Source organism: Hevea brasiliensis, chromosome 14 (assembly GCF_030052815.1).
Source record: "Hevea brasiliensis isolate MT/VB/25A 57/8 chromosome 14, ASM3005281v1, whole genome shotgun sequence".
Taxonomy (NCBI): Eukaryota; Viridiplantae; Streptophyta; class Magnoliopsida; order Malpighiales; family Euphorbiaceae; genus Hevea; species Hevea brasiliensis.
In genome coordinates, this window is record NC_079506.1 from 15,834,153 (window position 1) to 15,852,891 (window position 18,739).

General features: G+C 32.7%; 3 protein-coding genes across 6 annotated transcripts; 1 reads left to right on the forward strand and 2 right to left on the reverse strand.

The window, feature by feature from the left end:
- Positions 1-4,952: 4,952 nt before the first annotated feature.
- On the forward strand, positions 4,953-6,477 carry LOC110646750 (protein EXORDIUM-like 2). The gene has a single exon (XM_058133252.1). It carries the CDS (start codon positions 5,357-5,359, stop codon positions 6,236-6,238), a length of 882 nt encoding a protein of 293 aa, XP_057989235.1. The 5' UTR covers positions 4,953-5,356; the 3' UTR covers positions 6,239-6,477.
- Positions 6,478-6,906: 429 nt separating this feature from the next.
- LOC110646751 (polyadenylate-binding protein 3) lies at positions 6,907-13,170 on the reverse strand. Of its 3 annotated transcripts, none has more exons than XM_021800291.2 (6): positions 13,017-13,170; positions 12,726-12,828; positions 11,449-11,516; positions 7,907-8,098; positions 7,303-7,430; positions 6,907-7,192 (listed from the first exon to the last, which is right to left on the reverse strand). In XM_021800291.2, exons 1-6 carry the CDS (start codon positions 13,068-13,070, stop codon positions 7,144-7,146), a joined length of 594 nt encoding a protein of 197 aa, XP_021655983.2. In that variant the 5' UTR covers positions 13,071-13,170; the 3' UTR covers positions 6,907-7,143. The 3 variants fall into 3 exon arrangements, with proteins under 3 accessions (XP_021655983.2, XP_021655984.2, XP_021655985.1); XM_021800292.2 differs by having other exon boundaries at positions 13,023-13,151; XM_021800293.2 differs by lacking the exon at positions 13,017-13,170 and adding an exon at positions 8,792-9,292 and having other exon boundaries at positions 12,726-12,809.
- A 1,834-nt stretch (positions 13,171-15,004) lies between these two features.
- On the reverse strand, positions 15,005-18,739 carry LOC110646746 (ent-kaurene synthase TSP4, chloroplastic). Of its 2 annotated transcripts, XM_058135297.1 has the most exons (14): positions 18,557-18,739; positions 18,418-18,461; positions 18,050-18,335; positions 17,791-17,971; positions 17,499-17,701; positions 17,299-17,419; positions 17,115-17,212; positions 16,805-17,004; positions 16,609-16,718; positions 16,440-16,538; positions 16,052-16,267; positions 15,841-15,982; positions 15,509-15,751; positions 15,005-15,409 (listed from the first exon to the last, which is right to left on the reverse strand). In XM_058135297.1, exons 1-14 carry the CDS (start codon positions 18,642-18,644, stop codon positions 15,107-15,109), a joined length of 2,334 nt encoding a protein of 777 aa, XP_057991280.1. In that variant the 5' UTR covers positions 18,645-18,739; the 3' UTR covers positions 15,005-15,106. The 2 variants fall into 2 exon arrangements, with proteins under 2 accessions (XP_057991280.1, XP_057991281.1); XM_058135298.1 differs by lacking the exon at positions 18,418-18,461 and having other exon boundaries at positions 18,557-18,713.

Genomic DNA, 18,739 nt, shown 5'->3' on the forward strand with positions numbered 1-18,739 from the left:
TCAATACAATCCATTTGCCCCTTTCAATTCAATACAATATATAATGATGAATCGCCTACACACGCGTCCATTGTGGGCCACAAACTCAACCCTCAATATACTTACCACGTGTAATAGGTCAAACTTCCACGCGATATTATGATTTTCTTAAAATCATATATATATATATATATATATATATATATATATATATATATATATATATATATATATATTCTTCTTGCCTATTTCTAAGTTTATAATTGCTTTTTTAATAATATTTTTAGGAATTAAATTTAATTTTTTTTTAAATATAATAAATTTTATCACTATACTTGATACTCGTTAATATATTTAATCATTTATTTGATAGTTGCTGATATTTATATATTTAATTTGATAAAAATATGAAAGACTAAATAATATTAGAAAAATAAAATAATTTCAGTACACTAAAAAATATTGGTATTTTTTTATTTAAAAAAATAAATAAGAGAGATAGAAAATATCCCTTATTTTTTACTAATTATTTTCTTTAAATCCGGGATTTTCCAAATTGGAGTGTGTGGAATATGAATTTTTTAAAAATTATATAAACAATATGAATGAAAATGAAGAGTATAATAATAAATTTATGAAAATATAATTATTTTATTTTTATTTTCTGCCTTCTCAAACAAGGAAAATAAATATTTTTTCTTTTTTATTTTTTATTTTTCTCCTATTTAAATAAAATGAGAACAAATCATTTTTCCCTCTTATTTTCTTTCCTCCACATTCCTTTATTATTATTATTATTATTATTATTATTATTATTATTTTTAGAAGGTTTCCTTTAATTTTAATTGGAAAGAAGATAATATATATAAAGAGATAAATAATCTCTTATTGTGGGTGAATTTTACAAAAAGACCAATGAGGTTAGTTAAAATTTCCAAATTCATTCATTCTGTTGAAAAAAATCTAATAATTCAGAGTCTGATATTTGATTTTACCAATAAAATAATTCTTTTATCCAAAATTAACTCATTTAATTACTGTTGGAGTTTGTATGGCTTATTGTTGAAGTTTCTTTTCTCCAAAATCAAATCAATTTACTATTTGAATATGTTGGGCATACTGCTGAGAAGTTGTTATTGGAAAAATACATCTTTAAATATATTAACTAAAGGTATTAAAATTATTTTAAAATTAAATTTAATATATATTAATTATAAAAATTGTAAAATAACAACAAATTTTTTAAAATATTTTTATCAATAACATTTAAAATAGTTTTTTTTTTTTTTTTTTTTTTTACTTTCAACCTCAATCTTAGCATTAATCAATGAAAAAAAAAACTTAAAAATAAGAGAAAATTAAACAAAAATATGTACTATATGATCTCTCTCATTCTTTATTTCAAGGTCTATAGTTCATTTTGTGATAAAGTGATATTCTGAGACTTTGTACCATTGTTAAATGACAACTTTTCATTTTATCTTCATTAAAAGGTGTTGATATGAAAAAGAAAGTTATTAACGTGAAAAAAAAAACTATGTAAAATAGTGGAGAAATTATAAAAAAAAAAATACTATGTGATTTCACCCATTTTTCCTTTCAAAGTCTAAGATTTACTTTACGACAAAGTGATATTCTAAAGTAATACTTTGATAGCAAATCATAATATTTTGCCTGACACTGTCAAATTTTATTGATGTGGCATTAAAATAATATTTTTAACTATTTTTAATAATAAAAAAAATTCTTACACTATCAATATATTTTATATAAGAAAAAAGACCTTATTTACTTTGGGTAGGTGATTCCAAAAGTGAATATATGTTGATGTATAATTATACATGAAAACTCTGACTGTTGGCATCACCGTGAATAATTTTATGAACCTAGAGTTTTGCATGATGGAATTGCTATCAAGGATCACTAATGTGGTATAAACTCTCAAGTCAGTTACTGGATTGGTATTACTAAGAATTTGGGTAGGAGCAATAGTTTTGCTATTAGAGTGGCCAAATTGAATTAGCAGCTAGCCACTCGTTTCTTCTTTTTATGGGGTTGCTAATACATTTATTCACTTTGGGCATGACTTTCATAAATACTATCTTGAATAATTTCATGGCTAAAATTGCTCTCAAATTTTCTAGCACTTCTGGACACCTATCAGATTCTTTTGATCGAGAGATTTGGCCATAAAAAAATATTGGAATTGACAAATTGAGTTTTTCAAAAAGAATATGTATAAATTTTTCTATGATATTTCAAAAGTAAAGGATTTTATATTCTAGTTATTTTTTAGAGTTAAATAATTCACTTGGTTTGCTAATGGTATAAAATCTCAATGTATTATATTATCACAAGATGAATCACAAACCTTAAAAAAAAAAGCCAAATCACATTATACTTTTATTAATTTTCTTTTTTTTTTATTCCACACCAACAGATTTTTTTTTTCACTTTAACAAATTTCTATTCAATATCAGCCCCTTTTGACGAATAGAAAACAAAAGGTTATCATTTATTAATAAAATAAAATTTTAAAATATCACTTTATTACAATATAAATTATAGACCTTAAAATAAAAATAAATAAGATCATTAAATATTTTTTTTATATAATTTTCTCTAAAAATAAAACACTCATCACAAACCATCCAATTTTGACCCTGACCTTGTCATCTTGTTCTTGTGGGTATCAACTTTCACGTGAAACTTTAATTCTACCAATTCCCCTCTCGCTTTTTGCTACCTTTCTTCTATAGTTTTCTTTTTTGACTTCTATTTCAAAGAAAACAGGAATCTAAAAAGAATTTCGAATTCCAATTATAAAAAGTAATATATACTCGGGAGATCTTAGAATAATTCAAAATTTTATGAATTGAACAAAAAATTTAATGAAAAATAAATGATTTTAGAGATGCACAATATAATGAATACAGTTTTACCATGCTTGAAAATTTAAGAATTTTAAAATTGTAAATAAATATATTTCATTAAATGGGTCATTTAAAAGAATTCTATTCATTTAATTTAAGTAAAAAAAGTTTGAATTCTAACATTTATTTATTTTTTTTTTTAAAAAAAGCTCACGTGTGAGAATTGAAGAAGAGTCGGCAGCGGTCCCCGTAGTGGAATGGCGTGTTGGGGAATTTTCCAAAACCCAAAACGCTAAAAGGCTGTTTTTGGAGAATTTCTATGCTTGGTTGCGTCGGGACCGCCGCAGCCCTTTTTCCCTTCTTCGAGAGGAGGAACCAGCCAGGCAGAGGAGTCTTCCCCACCACATTAGAGGAGGAACCAGCCAGGCAGAGGAGTCTTCCCCACCACATTACCCCTCGGCTTTATTAGTTTTTATGTATGTATATATATATATATATATTAAAATTATTGATACTATTCACTTAAAAATACAGATTAAATAATCAGAGTGACTTGCTAAAGACACTCACTTTACTTTTTTTCTGATTACAAACTTACGTAATATCAGGATTAAAATTTATGGACTGTCAGGGGACATCAATTATTTTATCTATTTATTTTTTTGGGTAGAATTATTTTATTATTATTTTTAGATAAGATTTGATGTTATTTAATACGACTGTAGCAGAATTTTTCACATGGAGTGGAGGTAGAAGGGGTAGCTCACTCACGGCTCAGAGGAGGAGCATCGGAAACGCAGGTCCCACAGCAAAAAATCAAACGTTAAATGAGCACTGCCTCTGCAATAGTCTGCGTCGAGCGTGGACTTTAAAAATAAGGGTAATTTACAAATAAATCCCTGAACTATAATAAGCTCTATTTTGGGTTTATATAATTACTCTCCCAAAATCTTTGAAATCTCAAAGAAGTTTTCATATGCTTTATTTCTTATATGAAAATTGATTAGTCTTTGGAATTGTAGAACCTCTGGTTTAAATGAGCCATTCAATGGTGAACAACGTAATTTTCTTCTCCTGAACCCATTCAATAGCATTAACACCATTGCATCGAGAATATCATTGCCGAGGAAATTACTAAAACCGCAAGCTATTTTAAAGGTAAAACGAAAGGAGCAAGAAGAAGAGGTAGTGAATGCTAGGCGTTAGAATAACAAGAGAAGGAAAAGTGAAAGGTGACGGTGAGAGTAAGGAACCAGAATCCTTAAGAGTAAGAAATGGAAGGAGTTGAAGAGAACTTGTGCGATGCGGAGAAATGACTGAGCTATTAATGTCGTTTATCACTTCATGTGCATGTGATATTTTTTAGACTTGTTTGATCAATTTAAGAAAAATTTGAGTTATATTATTATTTTTAAAAATTTAAAAGGTTTAAATGGATTAAACAGATTAATCAAAGCTTACATAATTATTTAATTATTTTACAGGGACTTAAAAGAATACTTTGCCTTTAAATTAATTGGTTAATAAAATTAAATTTTGACATCAAATTGTTGCTAGCATGCTTGTTTGGTTATTGTTCAAGGACTTAATTGTAAATTAACAAAAAAAGTCCAGTTCTGCAACGCCGTCCTAAAACAGCTGATGTCATCAACTCCTTTTTCGAGTGGGCCACTACCTCCAATTATGGAGTAGCTATGGTAGTCCGGCGTCATACCTTAGCCTGTACCTACATAAGATAATCAAATCAGCGACTGCCTCCGTGGTCCCCCCGGTTTCCTGATCCGTCGTTTCATCATGAATAGAGATGGATTTGCTCTGGTTGTTTCGGCAGGCCTTGCCCGGTTTTTGAGTCTTAAATCGATGTTAAAAAATTGTAATAAATAATTAAAATTATTTCGAATTTATTTTATTTTATTTATTATTATATATTAAAAAAGATATTATTTTTTTGAAAGAAGGAAGAAAAATAAAATATGAAAAAAAAATATTTTTTTAATTATTTTCTTTTTAATTTAAAAAAAATTAAAAAAATAAGTGAGAAAATATGTTGTAATAATTTGTAAAATTATACATACACACTTCAAATAGTTATTCAAAATTCTAAAATCGAAACATACTCTTGCATTGAGATTCGTGAAATATAAAAAAAGATGGAGTGAAAATTAGAAACACCGAGCACAGGCACAGAGTTACACGCACGCTGATGACTCACATCAACATCTTGCTTCCATGCAATGAGTCTGAACCCTAAGGTCATCATCCAAACCCCCCTTCCTCTCTACTCCTATACACAAGCGCCTTACAGCCTGGCAAACACTCTATTCACACTTGCTTACCCAATCAAACTCCTCCACTTGGCCTTTCATTGATGTTGACACAATTCCCTCACCAGCTGTTCGCCTTTACTCTTCCCTTCCTCCCCGTATAAATAGTTCAGTACCACGCCTATTCATCATCCAGCTCTCCATATCTCTCTCTTCCTCTTTCTTTTACTACCCTTATCCATGGCTTCCATTTTCCACTTTGCCATTCTTCTTTTTGGCTTTGTTCAACCTTTGGTTGCTGTTTTAGTTCAAGAACAGCCTCTGGTTCTCAAGTACCATAACGGTGTTCTCTTGAAGGGAAACGTCACTGTTAATCTAATCTGGTACGGCAAATTCACCCCTATTCAACGCTCTATAATCGTTGATTTTATTACTTCTTTGAGCTCCAACAGAGCACCACTTCCCTCCGCCGCTTCCTGGTGGAAGACCACAGAGAAGTACCGTGGCGGTTCTTGCTCTCTCAAAGTTGGCCGTCAAATCCTCCACGAGGAGTACACTCTTGGAAAAGTCCTCAAGACTAGGCATTTACTTGCTTTGGCCTCCAAAACGAACTTCGCAATCGACTCTATCAATGTCGTTTTGACAGCTCAAGACGTCGTCGTTGATGGATTTTGCATGAGCAGGTGCGGGACACACGGGTCGTCTCGCGGATCGGTTCGGGGCACATACATATGGGTCGGCAACTCGGAGACTCAGTGTCCTGGCCAATGCGCCTGGCCTTTCCACCAGCCTATTTACGGTCCACAGACACCACCGTTGGTGGCACCTAATGGAGACGTTGGAGTTGACGGTATGATCATAAACTTGGCTACTCTCTTGGCGAACACCGTCACCAATCCTTTTAATAGCGGTTACTTCCAAGGTCCGCCCACTGCTCCTCTGGAGGCCGTATCCGCTTGCACTGGGATATTCGGATCGGGTTCATACCCGGGTTATCCGGGTCGGGTCTTGGTGGATAAGGCCACGGGGGCAAGCTATAACGCCCACGGTTTCAATGGCCGCAAGTACTTGTTCCCGGCCATGTGGGATCCGCAAACAAGCGCATGCAAAACACTTGTGTGATGAGGGCACGTGGCATAAGATCAACGTGGCGGCAATCTGTGCAGTGTAATGTAAATATAGGGGAAGGTCTGACGGTGGGAGGTTGTGGCCGGACGGGATAAATGACGATGATGATGATACGACTATTATTAGAGTTTTTTTTATGTCGTTTTGCGTGACGTGTAAATTAAATTTTGAAAAAATGTGAAAAATGAGTAAAAAAAAAAATAAAAATAATAAAAATGAAAATAGTGTTAAAATGCTGGGAATGAGATTGGCGTTTTGGTCTTTTTCGTGTGTTGAATAGGGGATTTGGTTGGATGGTGCTGGAGGCTTGGAGACCATAAGCGTAATGATGAGGTGCGTCTCATCAGCATGAGCAGGTGGTGGGGAGCTTGTGGTACACAAGCAATCATGTTTTGAGGATAAGAATAAAACCAACCATTTCATTTAATAAATCTTGACAAATATAATTAAAAAAAGATACGAATTTATTTTTATTAAATTAAAGTAGGCAGATAATTTAATTTGTTTGGCCCTGTGGAAAGTCTGACCTGCTAGAGCCTAGAGGGCAAAATTTAGCAGAGAACCTTCAAAATTTAGCCTATGCGGTCGACACACTTCACCGCATAGAGATGGCTTAATATCGTCCTAAAAAAGAGCAGCTTGAAATGCAGATGACACAAATCTCTTATAACCATCGACAGCATTGAAGGTAAAGAATGTGTTGTTGGAAGGAATGTATGCGTAAATTACAAGTTGCATTGTTTATCAAAAACTTTAAATAATGTTCAATTCACACGCATGAAGTTGCCATTCTTCATTGATATCCCCAAAACACTATGATCCATGACAATAAAAAGGAAACTAATACTTTCGCTGGATGTTTCCATCTGGAAGCAATGCTGCCTCCAGCAAAATAGCATTCAGCTGTAGGGGCTGTAACGCATAGGCATTCTGAATCTTGGAACCTTCCTGCAGTAGATGGAAAAATGCTAAAAGCTCATCATGAGAGAGAGAGAGAGAGAGAGAGAGTCTAGGCACACATTTACAAACAAAAAGAAAAACTTTTTTAGGTATCATACCCATATCCATAACGAGAGTGGAAATAAGGCGGCACATGTGAGCCCCTGGGTGGAAATCCCATGTAAGGGTTAGGTCGGCGTGGACGGAACTGCTTCATTCCTGGTACATTGGTCCTTTTTGCAGTCACCTTCCAAAACACAAAAGATGATATTTTTCTTAAGAACAAGTGCAAAGATTGAAAAACAGAGAAATGGAATAAAAGAACAAAAACCTGGGTCATTGAGGTTAGGATGAATTACCAAAAACAGTTTAAAATTCGGCTCAATTTATACTTTCCTCCCTAACTATCAAAATTAGTTACTTTGGTCGATAGTTTACAAGACAATTTTTTTTTATCACAATTTAGTTCAATCTGACTGCACTTTACAACTTAAAATTTTCAAATTTAATCTCACTTGAGTCTTGAATTTCCATATTATAAACGCTTTCATCCTTACAAATTTTCACTTCTCATACACAGTAGTAAAAGGATTAGAATAACTAATTATGAATCAGTTGGGATGAAAGTGTATATTATTAAGCCAACCCTCAAGGAGGTTTTTAGCAAGTTACCCTTGAGGTAACATACACAGATGGTATGGGGGAAAAAGGTAATTGCCTTACCTTCAATTGGCGGCCATGTAATTCAGATTCATTCAGAAGGAGAGCCTCTTGAACAGCCTCTGGCTCAACAAATTCCACATATGCATAACCCTTTGGTTGGCCATACTTGTCTGTACGAATAGTGATCCTATTTACTGTCCCACAAGATTGGAAGTGCAGCTGCACTTCTTCAGGGGTGCATGAATAGTCCACCTACAACCAAGTTAAAAGCCAACAAGTGAGAAAGGAACATTACCAAGTTCAATAAATGGCCAATGATTAATCATGGAAGCAGCCTATTTCTTTTCCCTAGTGCAAGCAGCTCGTTTCATCATCAGTCAAAACGTTTATGAAAATTTTGTAGCTATTCCATCGCCTTAACCACACTCTTGCATACACCAACATTAGTACTTTACATTATCAACTTCCTGCAGATCTGTTATTTTAATTTGAAAACCACCACTGCCACAGAGTGGAAGTTGAAATAAAACGACTAGCTCAGCAACGCATTAAGATGATTTATCTTGCACAGGATGCCAAGCAAGTAGGTTATCCTAAAATTAAACACAAGTCCATGTCGGGCTACAAAGAGGAAAACATTGCGAGGAAAAACCTGGGAAATACCACCCCCTACTGCTAACACATCAATTAATGGTGTACAAAGACACATTACAAAGCAAAGTGGAAACACACTAACTTGAGAGGCCAAATTACTTATTTATTTTTGTTATACATCACGCTGCCAGTGATTGGTTTGCTTATATTTCTTTATTGACTCAATTCTAGAAATGCTTTTATTTAGCCGCTCATCTGTTAACGAAAGGAGAGAAATAACAATAGCTGGAAAGAAATCAGAGATCCCTATCTATCCCAAGCGAGAAGAAAAGGCGATCAAAGACCTCTCACCATAAGGAGTAAAATGCCTACTCATTCCTTGAGCGTTAACCTCCATGACAAGCAGCTCTGTGGGCTTGTACTTTGTACATAGCTAGTCTTCATCCTTCCTGCATGCTACTCCTTGTACTTGATTGAGTCTAGGCTCAGGAATCTTGAATCATATCTTTTCCTCCGTCCATCCTGGCCCAAGAACTCGCTCAAGTTAACTCAACCAACACTCTTTAATCCTAACCTATATCTCTGCTGATTCTCCCCATCTTTTTTGTTATGATCACTCAGAAAGATTTTAGCATTTATCACCTCTCCCCTTTACTTTATTTTCTTTTTGTTTCTTTCTTTTTCTTTTTTTTTTTTCAAGTTATTGGTTTCAAAAGCCTTCAAATTTTCTTTTCACAAAGTTTCTTTCTTATCATTTTCTCTGCCACATTATCATGCACACTTTTTTAGTAGCCCAGGTTAATATCATATCCCAGAACCAGTTAATCAGAAACTTGAAGAACGAAGCCTGACCTGCGATTGTAATCAAAGAAGAAAGTCAAAGTAGGATTGTAAAGCTGAGAACAGCCCTCACATATTAAAAAGTCAAGTCCACAATAAGTAGTAACACAGAAATGCTGAATTGCGAGAACAGGAAGTGAACATCTTCACTCAAAACTAGAAAAAGTAAAGGAAAAAAAAAGGACTTGGAAAACAAGCACATCTGTTCAAACCAGTTGTATTTCATATTATCAAAATTCAATATTAAGCTGAAAGCACAAAGATCATAACATTCACACCACCCTAATCATTGGCGGTGATAGCAGCTGAACCCATCTAACTGCAGACATAATCTTCATTTTGTCAATAAAATTCAAATTAGAATGAGCAAAGTCAGCTGGCATATGCAACAGAAAACTAATACTAAAAACAGCCACTAACTTCAACAAGCCCTTTTGGATCAAGCATAATGTTAAATTCAGGAAAGACCATTGCATGACCAGGTCCAGAAACACAATCCACCCAGGATGAAGCCCCAGTGGACAGCCATAACCAGATTCCTATTTCTTATTTATGATAATATAATAATCGCTAAAACATAATATGTGCAAAAATTATGAGTTTTGTGTCTTTTTATATTGTTTATTTCATGATCCACCCACTCATAAAGTCATAATTGATTAACCCAGAGTCTTCATGTCATAAACTCATTTACTTGGCCACCTTTGCATTTTGGGACTGACTTTTCAAAACAAAATATTTGATAACTATACAACTTATCTTTAATATCAAAAAAACATGAAAAAGGGCAGAATACAGAGAGGAGAGGCTGGGTGACTACATCTTTCTCTTTTGGCTTCTTCTTCCTAATTTCTCCCTTCAATTTATAACGTGCAGAGTCACACAGTTTTATGTAAAATATTTCAGTAATACAACTAAACCCTGAGCTGATTCCTCTCTCTGTCTCTCTCTCTCCTCGTTTTTAAGCATCCAAAATCCATTCCTTAAAGCTCATTGATCACTAATAGGTAAAATAACTGTCCTGCCCCAATATAAAGTTGAAGAATTCCAACCTTTCCTTGGGTTGAGGGTTCGGAGTAAGTAGTAGGGAAGATATCAAACAGACAATTTGTTAACTAAAAAGTAACAGTAATTGTTACTTGGAACCAAGTATAAAGAACAAAATCATAACCAACAAGTCAGAAATTTTCAATTTAGTGTAGTAAATTAACTTCTATTGAGTTGTCCTGTCTATTTTGAAAGGAGATGTTGAAGGAATGATTTTTCCCAGAAACTTCATATCTAATCTCCTGTTAAAATAATACCACATCAGGTACTGATGAGTTCAATAAAAAAGGTTCTCCCTTTTTTTACAAAAAAAAAATAATAATTTAGTGGTCAGTCCCAATTAACATAGAGCATCCAGAACGTATGAACTGGTTGAACACAAACAAAAATTTGTTTGCAACAATTTAGTTGGCTTTCACTACTATGATTTCAGTTTTAATTGTAGCATTTACTTTTTCACCAATGTTCTTATGGTTAATTTTTCTGGCCTAGGATCCAGTGATGATAATGCACAGTTGTTTTAGGGCCATCAATTTTATCAGTCATCACTCCACCAGGTCACCAGGCCTTACTTCCAGGTTTTAAGCTTAACTGATGACTTATACTTGCATAGAGATGTTATATAATTTACAATATGACAGTATTAATTCCTTCAATTGATGTGCCTTTCTTAGCATCACAAGAAAGCAACTCAAAAACACAGAAGGAATATCCAGTAGTTAAAACAACATACAAGATAATGAAATATGAAAATGAAATGCATGTTTTACATCAGGATCGATCAAATTCTGCATGCCATATATTGCATTCTTTGCTTTTGTACTATTTACAAAATATAATTCAATCAATCATGCAACATGAGCATAATCGGACAGTAATTTATACTACAAGTAACCAAGAGAATGAAAGAATTTAAACCTGCTATTTTCAAAGAGTAAAAGGCACATGCCACAAGTTCAAGAAGATGCATACTTTTCACCAAATAAGCACTAATCTACAAGACTTGCATACATCCACCTCCATGAAGGGTTAACTGGTATTTGGTTATCAAGAGGGGGTATGCATTTACATTTGAAGTTTTGAATGCAAACCACAAAGTTAAAAAGGAAAAGAATACTCACATTGCCAACGAACACTGATCGTGAATCTACTTCCTCTCTACTTGCTTGAGATGTAGTAGCAGCAGGATCTAGTTGCAAGGAAAAAATAAATAAGGCAATAGCAAGGGAGAAAGAGTGTAAAGCAATAAATGATAATCATTATGGTAGTTACTCTTATTTACCTAGTTTCAACTAATAAAAATAAATATATAAAACAATTACTAATGAAAGGAATTTATGGAAAGATCATAGTTTTCACTCACATCCTCATCAACTTATTTTAACAACAAAGTTTTGTTGCACCATTAGTAATTGGTCAGAGGCATTGATAAAAGAATAGAATAAAAATGTTAGTCAATGCAAGTGCTTGGTCGGAATCATCAATGTGGCTTGTCCATTACCTCTAGAAGATCTGCTAGACAACCATTGGAAATGCAAATGTGCAGTTTTTCTTGAATATTTATTGCTTTTAAGATCTATAAACATTCTCTCATCTCTATGTAATTCTTTACAAAATTGTGAATGTGTTAAATATTAATACCTCAACTATGATTAAGTAAAAGGTCAACTAATAAATATAATGTATTCTTATGTTTAAATATGAGTTCCTAGCCTTCTTACATTACATTGGTACATAAGTTTGAGCCTTACTTCTTCCCATGACAACCAAAGAACAAATCTCATTCAAAAGCCAGAGTCATATAAGGAGCAAAAACTAACTGCTAATATTCAAACTACAAAATTCACATGCAAGGTCAAAATAATGAGTTCATCTATCTTCTGTAACCACATCCCGCAACATAAAGGATAACCCATTCTTCCGCCATAGGTTATAAATCCATTAAACCTGGCCAAACTCTAATCTAGTACAAACTAGCCAAAAGTTGCATGAGAAAAATGCCTCAGTTTTCAACTTATACAACTTATGAAGCTATCAATCATAACAGAAATCTTTTACAGAATAATTTCATGTAGGTGCTTTAGACCACTAAAATTGTAAGAACAAACCAACTCCCCGACCACCCCATATAAAAGTAACTGTCAGTTTATAATGCATGCCGTCATCTACAGGTAAATGTACATTCACATTTAAATGGAAAATCAAGGATCACTTTGAGAACATTTGGCTACATAAATTGTACAATTTCGCAACGAACAAAAGAGCAACAGGAAATGTTGAAAAGCAATGCATTGAAACAATAATTGTAAGGCTCCAAAACCAGCTTCTCTACAACCCATATAAAAACTTCCATATATACATAAATATAAATGAACAAAAAAATTGTACAAATGAATACCTTGTGCACAATTCATCTCCTTCTCAACTTTGGCCTGCATCTCCCGCAGAGCAGCAGCTTCATCCTCCATCTCCTTCAACCGCTTCTTCATGTCATCCAGCTCCTGAAATCGATTACAAACACAAAACCGGAAATACCCATGTTAGGGTTTTAAATATAAATCCAAACCCAGAAAGGGTTTTATGTAAATCATTAAAGGGGAAAAAATTGGCAATTGAATATCAAGACAAGAAAGATCCAAAAAAGAATGAAGGAAAAAGAAGAGAGAAAGAAAAGTTTCATAGAAATTACCGGTACTTCTTCGTTGTTCTCTGAAGCAGCCATGACCACATCCTCTCCCTCCATTTTCTCTCCCTGTAGCTGATGATACCAAACAACTATTCAAGATCCTGCTGTTATTATTGCATGTAGAATTGATAATTTTGAATATAAATTAAAAAAATTACAAAAAAAATATATTATAGAAGGGCATAATGAAAAAAAAAATTCCCTAAAATTAAATGATTAAAATTATATTTTTTTAAAAAAATAATATTTTGATTCGAAAACTGCAATCTTAGTTCCTTTGTATAAAAGAACAATGAATAATCTAAATTACCTCGTATTTTAAGAAATAACTCCAATTAAATTCAATGATTTTATCAATCCATGTGTTACCTCTATCAATAATTTTTCATTATTTTCTTTGCTTTCGCAAATAATGAAATATACACTCAATAAATAAAATAATTAAATATATAAAAATTAGATAATTTAATATAAATTACTTTTATTGCTAATATAAATAACTATTTTTATCAAATATTTATATTTTAAATTATTATATAAATAATTAATATTTACCAATGAGAAATGATAATTTAGTGATCAACATGGTAAAATAGACTTATTCCACTCTAATTTAACTCCCCTCATCAAATAGACTTATTCCACTCTAATTTAACTCCCCTCATCAACATTATGATTAAATATTATCTCTATTTAGTAGTGCAATAAGAGACAGTGACAGAATATCTAATGGCCATCTTATTGGGTATCGCATCGAATTTGGTAATAAGTTTTTTCCTATGGTTCAGTTAAATGGAGGATGTCAATTGATGATCTGAGCCTTAGTTCTAAGGAGATATAATTGTTATACTCATAGAACTCTTATTTAAAAAAAAATTAATATTTAAAAATTAATAATTAATAAATAATTGGTAATTATTAAACAACTATTAGAATAGTTAATACAACTAAACTGCGCATAAAAATAACATTAAAAATTGGTTGACCCACTTTACTCCTAATTCAATTTTGTATTCAATATTATTTTTTTTCTATTTTGTAATCACTATGAAATTCAAAAAATAAAATAAGATTTCCACGGCTAAGTCACAAGGGATTTATGTCTTCATAATTCCTGCAAAAATCAATGTTCTTGATATTTCTTTACGCCCTTGAGTCTTGAATATTGATATTGTCTCTTTAAGCACACAAATCAATTTGCTTCCATTCAATTTATAAAGTCCTCTTGAAATATGCTTCTCATCTATCTTTTATAATTACAAGAGCAACTTGATTTGTTTTCACTATTCTAATTTGCATCCCACACTTATAAGCCAAGGTATTAACATAACTTATTCGAAAGTTTTTGCTTTCTCTCTTAAGGGCATTTCGATTTTGGAAGATATTTGTATTAACTATTTTTTGTAAAGAAAATTTATTATAAATTTCTTAAGTTTTGATTGATATTATAATTTGGTTTTTATATTTTGAAAATTAAATAATTTACTCTCTCACTTATACTTCTATCAAAATTTTAGGTTATTCTGTTCAATATTACTATTATTTTTGTGAAAAGACAAATATACCTTTATTCAATTAAAGAAAATTTATTATTTAGCCCTCAGAGTTTGATCGGTATTATGATTAGACTCTTATATTTTGTAAATTGAATAATTTAGTCTCTCATTCATGTTTTCTTTCAATTAAATATTCTTTTTGTTCTATAAAAAGAATTAAAGAAAAAATTTTAATAATAACAATGTTAATATAAAAATAAATTCTCATAATTTCAACAATAATCAAGTACAGGGACTAAATCGTTCAATTTCTAATATATAGGAACCAAGCTGTAATATTGATCAAAACCTATGGATCAAATAGTAAATTTTTCTTAATTAATAAAGGGAATATTTTTTTTTAACTTAAACTAATAGCAATATTAGATGGAATAACATTTGATTTTTACGAAAGTATAAGTGAGGGATTAAATTATTCAATTTAACAAATACAGAGATCAAATCGTAGTATCAATAAAAACCCAAGGACCAAATTCAGAGAGTGAAAATCAAACATGATTTATTCTCTTAATATTATCTGAATCCAAAATTGAATTCCTAGGGTAGAATGATAGGTTCATTGATGATTGCGTTCACTGCATTAACCATCTTGCTTGGAGAAGAAAACCCATCACCACTCATGTAAAATAGGTGCAGGACCTTGTTCATCCTCCAAAACAAATCTTTGCAAACTTTTGGAACTGTGCTTTCCTCAGTTTGAAGCACCATTCTCAGCAACTCTCTCCTATGACTCTCAATGAGTCTTTTTACCTCTTCTTGAGCATCCTCCTTAGTTACAGCACCTCCACTAAGGACTACTTGTAGAGACACACTATTCAGCTTTCCTTGTGCACCTTCCCTCTGTCACAAAAATTTATTAAAAAAATAGTTGAAATAAGCAACTTACATATCTAAAAAATTATTTAGTGCACTCAATACATTATATATAACTTTCTTTACCTCAACGGTCACACGATCATTAATAAGTCGAGCAATAAGGCTTGTATGCATAAACAAATTTTTGTATTCTTCACTTGTGACAACCTCCTCAGACAATGGTTCCAAAAAATAAAGTGATATGAGGATGATAGGTCCTAATCCAAATGATATATACCCATTTGATAGATATTCATTTATTGTTGGAATTGTCTTGTTTCTTGCCCACTCTGCCTCTTTTAAATTAGCCTTGAGAAAGCTTATCCACTGCACATAGACAATTAATTAGTTCTTCATATGTTGGACTTGGAAATTAAGAAATTTTAATTATTAGTTTGTAAGAAGTCTTCAATTACAATGTCAATTAGGTGCCTTTTGATGCATCTTCCTTGTTGAATGCTAGCCTTAGCTGCAAGTTCATTAGTGGTGCCATAAATTGCACCAAAGAGTATCTCAACTTCTTTAGACTTGTAGTCAATGGTTGAATGCTGATCCCACCTGCAGTTCATTCAGTTGCATTATGGTTCACATAAAAGAATAAAAGACTGCACACACACTTATATATACCTTTCGATCAAATCAATCAGGTTTAATAGTTCTTCCATAGAGCCAGCGAAGTCAAAGAAATCATCAACAGCAGTTGCCAGGACAGAATTTTTGGCCCATGACATGCGAATATTGGAGAAATTAGGTTGGAAAAATGTAGATGCAATGGCAAAAAAGGCATATCTAATCGTCGGCCTTGTAAACTTGAGATTGTTTATGCCATATTTCTTGATCCATCTGCTTGAATTCAAATGAAAATTGAAAAGTTATTCTAACAAATCATTTATTATTATATATTAAAGAGTGAGCTTTGAAGAGTGCTGATATTCGTGCCTGTGACTTTCAGATGACAGCCATATATATCTTTAGATTTTGAGAAGAGCGAAATTGAAATACATTAAGTACATACCCCTCAAGATGCTCAAGTTCTTCCCTGTGTATCGCTTGGCACACATTAAAATCTTGGATTGAAAATTTCCAGAGATCTTTGTAATCAACATTGCAAAACCTGGAAAAGTAGCAAACAAAATGTTAAGTTTTCGTCATAAACAATTACTTATCAGCATGTATATGATTACCTATAAGATGTTTTAAGAAGTGAAAAATTATCTGCATTGTAATTCTCAATCCACATTCTGCTTTCAATTCGCTCCAAACAGGCATGAGGATGCTTTAAAGCATAATCTACCTGAAATATCAAGTTAACTTTAGTCAATTCAAGTTTCAAAAAAATAAAAAAATAAAAATTAATGTGAATTTATGTGAATTCTGCACCTCTATTTGTAAATTCTTTTCTGAGATTGCCCCATTCACTAACATGTCATTAAGACAAGTACTTGTCCAAGCATAAATTCTATCAAGAACAGGCTCATCAGCAAATATTGTGACCTGTGAAGCCTTGAATAACTCTAGAATTGACTTTGTATCTTTTGCATAGAGCAACTTTTCTTGTTCTTCAACATTGGATAATCCATCTATATGGAATAAATTATCAATACACATTTACATCCACCTTCAAATTAGGGGATTAACAAGATGAAAAGCAGGCACACTTGCCAATTGAAATAAGCTTTAGGATTATTACCTGCGGAAATTTCATATCCATTCATCCGTAGGAGACGAAATGCCATTGCACAACATCTGGCATCTAAAATTATTTCTTCACTTCCCAGCATCCAATTTCTGTTCATCAGGTAATAACATTATTTTCTTTTGCTAATACATAGATTAAAAGAGACATTAATTTTTAACAATAATAGGGGAATTACCTGTAGACTTCACTCAATACTACTTCTATTTCTTCCCTGAAATATCGATCAATTCCTAGTTTTTGCAAATTGTCGACCACCGACAGACGGGCATAGAGATCCAGGGGATAAACTGTAGGAACTGAGAGAGGGAAAAATAGATAAAATGCAGCAGTTACCTACATATAATGCCATTTGTAGTATAAAAGAGCATAATTAACCTGCATTTTCAAAATTTTTCACTAGCGTATCTAAGTATTCGAAGCATTTTCCATCGTGAAGGTAGATAAAAGTAGCTGCAGTTGTAGATGGTGAGTTGAAGAGTGATCCATTCATCCTTTGATATTTCATTATCTCTTTCCAATCGCATGACTGAGTTAACCCTTCTGCAAAATATGCTAGATTGCTTGTTTTATCCTTCAAACTGCATGTATAGCAATTGTTATTAGCTTGAAGGGGACTACGTTGATCACAGTTATCAAAAGCAGCTTAAAATGAACATGAAATAATAACCTTTTAGTTTCCAAGTCTCGCTTAAGAAACATTGCCTCCATTGAAGGCTGGTTCACCGAAAGATTCAAGCCTATGTGGTTGGCATACTCAATCATGCCTGGAAATATTATGTCAAATCCAAGTGGAGAGTGTTGATTCTTGTCCGTGGCCGCCCAAATGTTAGAAACAATGAAGTCCAAACCTGGTAGTAATAACCAACTTAATCTTGAAAAAAATTATAAACGAAAACATAAATATAAAAAGAAAAACAAATGCTAACCTTTATGAATAAGTTGCGGGCCAACTTTCCATTTCTGGAGGGCAAGTACACACGCCAAAGTACAAGATAGAGAGTCTTTAACGAGCAAAGGATGGCATGGATCAAGACCCCAGGATCCATCAATTCGTTGATTCTCCATAACCCAGTTTAGGCATTTTGGGAACGAAGGTTGCTTTGAAGAATCCTTTGAAGGCACCATAGCAACCCATGCTGTGTCATAAGAGGAAACAGATAGCTCAACTTTGTTCAACATCTGCTTGATTCTTGGAGCTAACCCTTCTGCATCCTGTCACAGAATATATAATACAAAAAAATGTTATAATAGGTTAAGTACTTATATTATTTAATAATATAAAAGGTTAGCTTACGAGAGCAATATTGTCTCTTCGGCCAAGCAGCCCACTAGACCCACCTGCATGCTCAAGACAACCAAGAAACACAGTATTCAAGTGAAGGAAAACTGCACATCTAATTTGATTTGAATAATCAATTTATTAATATGCGAACCTGGTGCAGCTTTGGCCTCCCATTGGTTTCCATGTAACAAAATTTTTGGGGTACTTGTGGAACTGCGCAGCAAATGCAGCATATCCATTGGGGGAGAAAGAGAGAGATTTATTAAATATGAACAAAAAAAGAAGCTAAAATAGCTTGATGGATGCAAGTGGTGTCTGTCAGTATTTATATATA

Excerpts from the sequence above, each read along its gene's own strand:
- LOC110646750 (XM_058133252.1), top strand. The coding sequence starts at position 5,357 with ATGGCTTCCATTTTCCACTTTGCCATTCTTCTTTTTGGCTTTGTTCAA.
- LOC110646746 (XM_058135297.1), bottom strand. The coding sequence starts at position 18,644 with ATGGATATGCTGCATTTGCTGCGCAGTTCCACAAGTACCCCAAAAATT. Across the intron at positions 17,972-18,049 it reads CCCGCAACTTATTCATAAAG|GTTTGGACTTCATTGTTTCT; the intron begins GTTAGCATTTGT and ends TATTACTACCAG. Across the intron at positions 16,539-16,608 it reads CTTCTTAAAACATCTTATAG|GTTTTGCAATGTTGATTACA; the intron begins GTAATCATATAC and ends CTACTTTTCCAG.
- LOC110646751 (XM_021800291.2), bottom strand. The coding sequence starts at position 13,070 with ATGGAGGGAGAGGATGTGGTCATGGCTGCTTCAGAGAACAACGAAGAA. Across the intron at positions 11,517-12,725 it reads GGAGATGAATTGTGCACAAG|ATCCTGCTGCTACTACATCT; the intron begins GTATTCATTTGT and ends CCTTGCAACTAG. Across the intron at positions 7,431-7,906 it reads TACATGGCCGCCAATTGAAG|GTGACTGCAAAAAGGACCAA; the intron begins GTAAGGCAATTA and ends GTGTTTTGGAAG.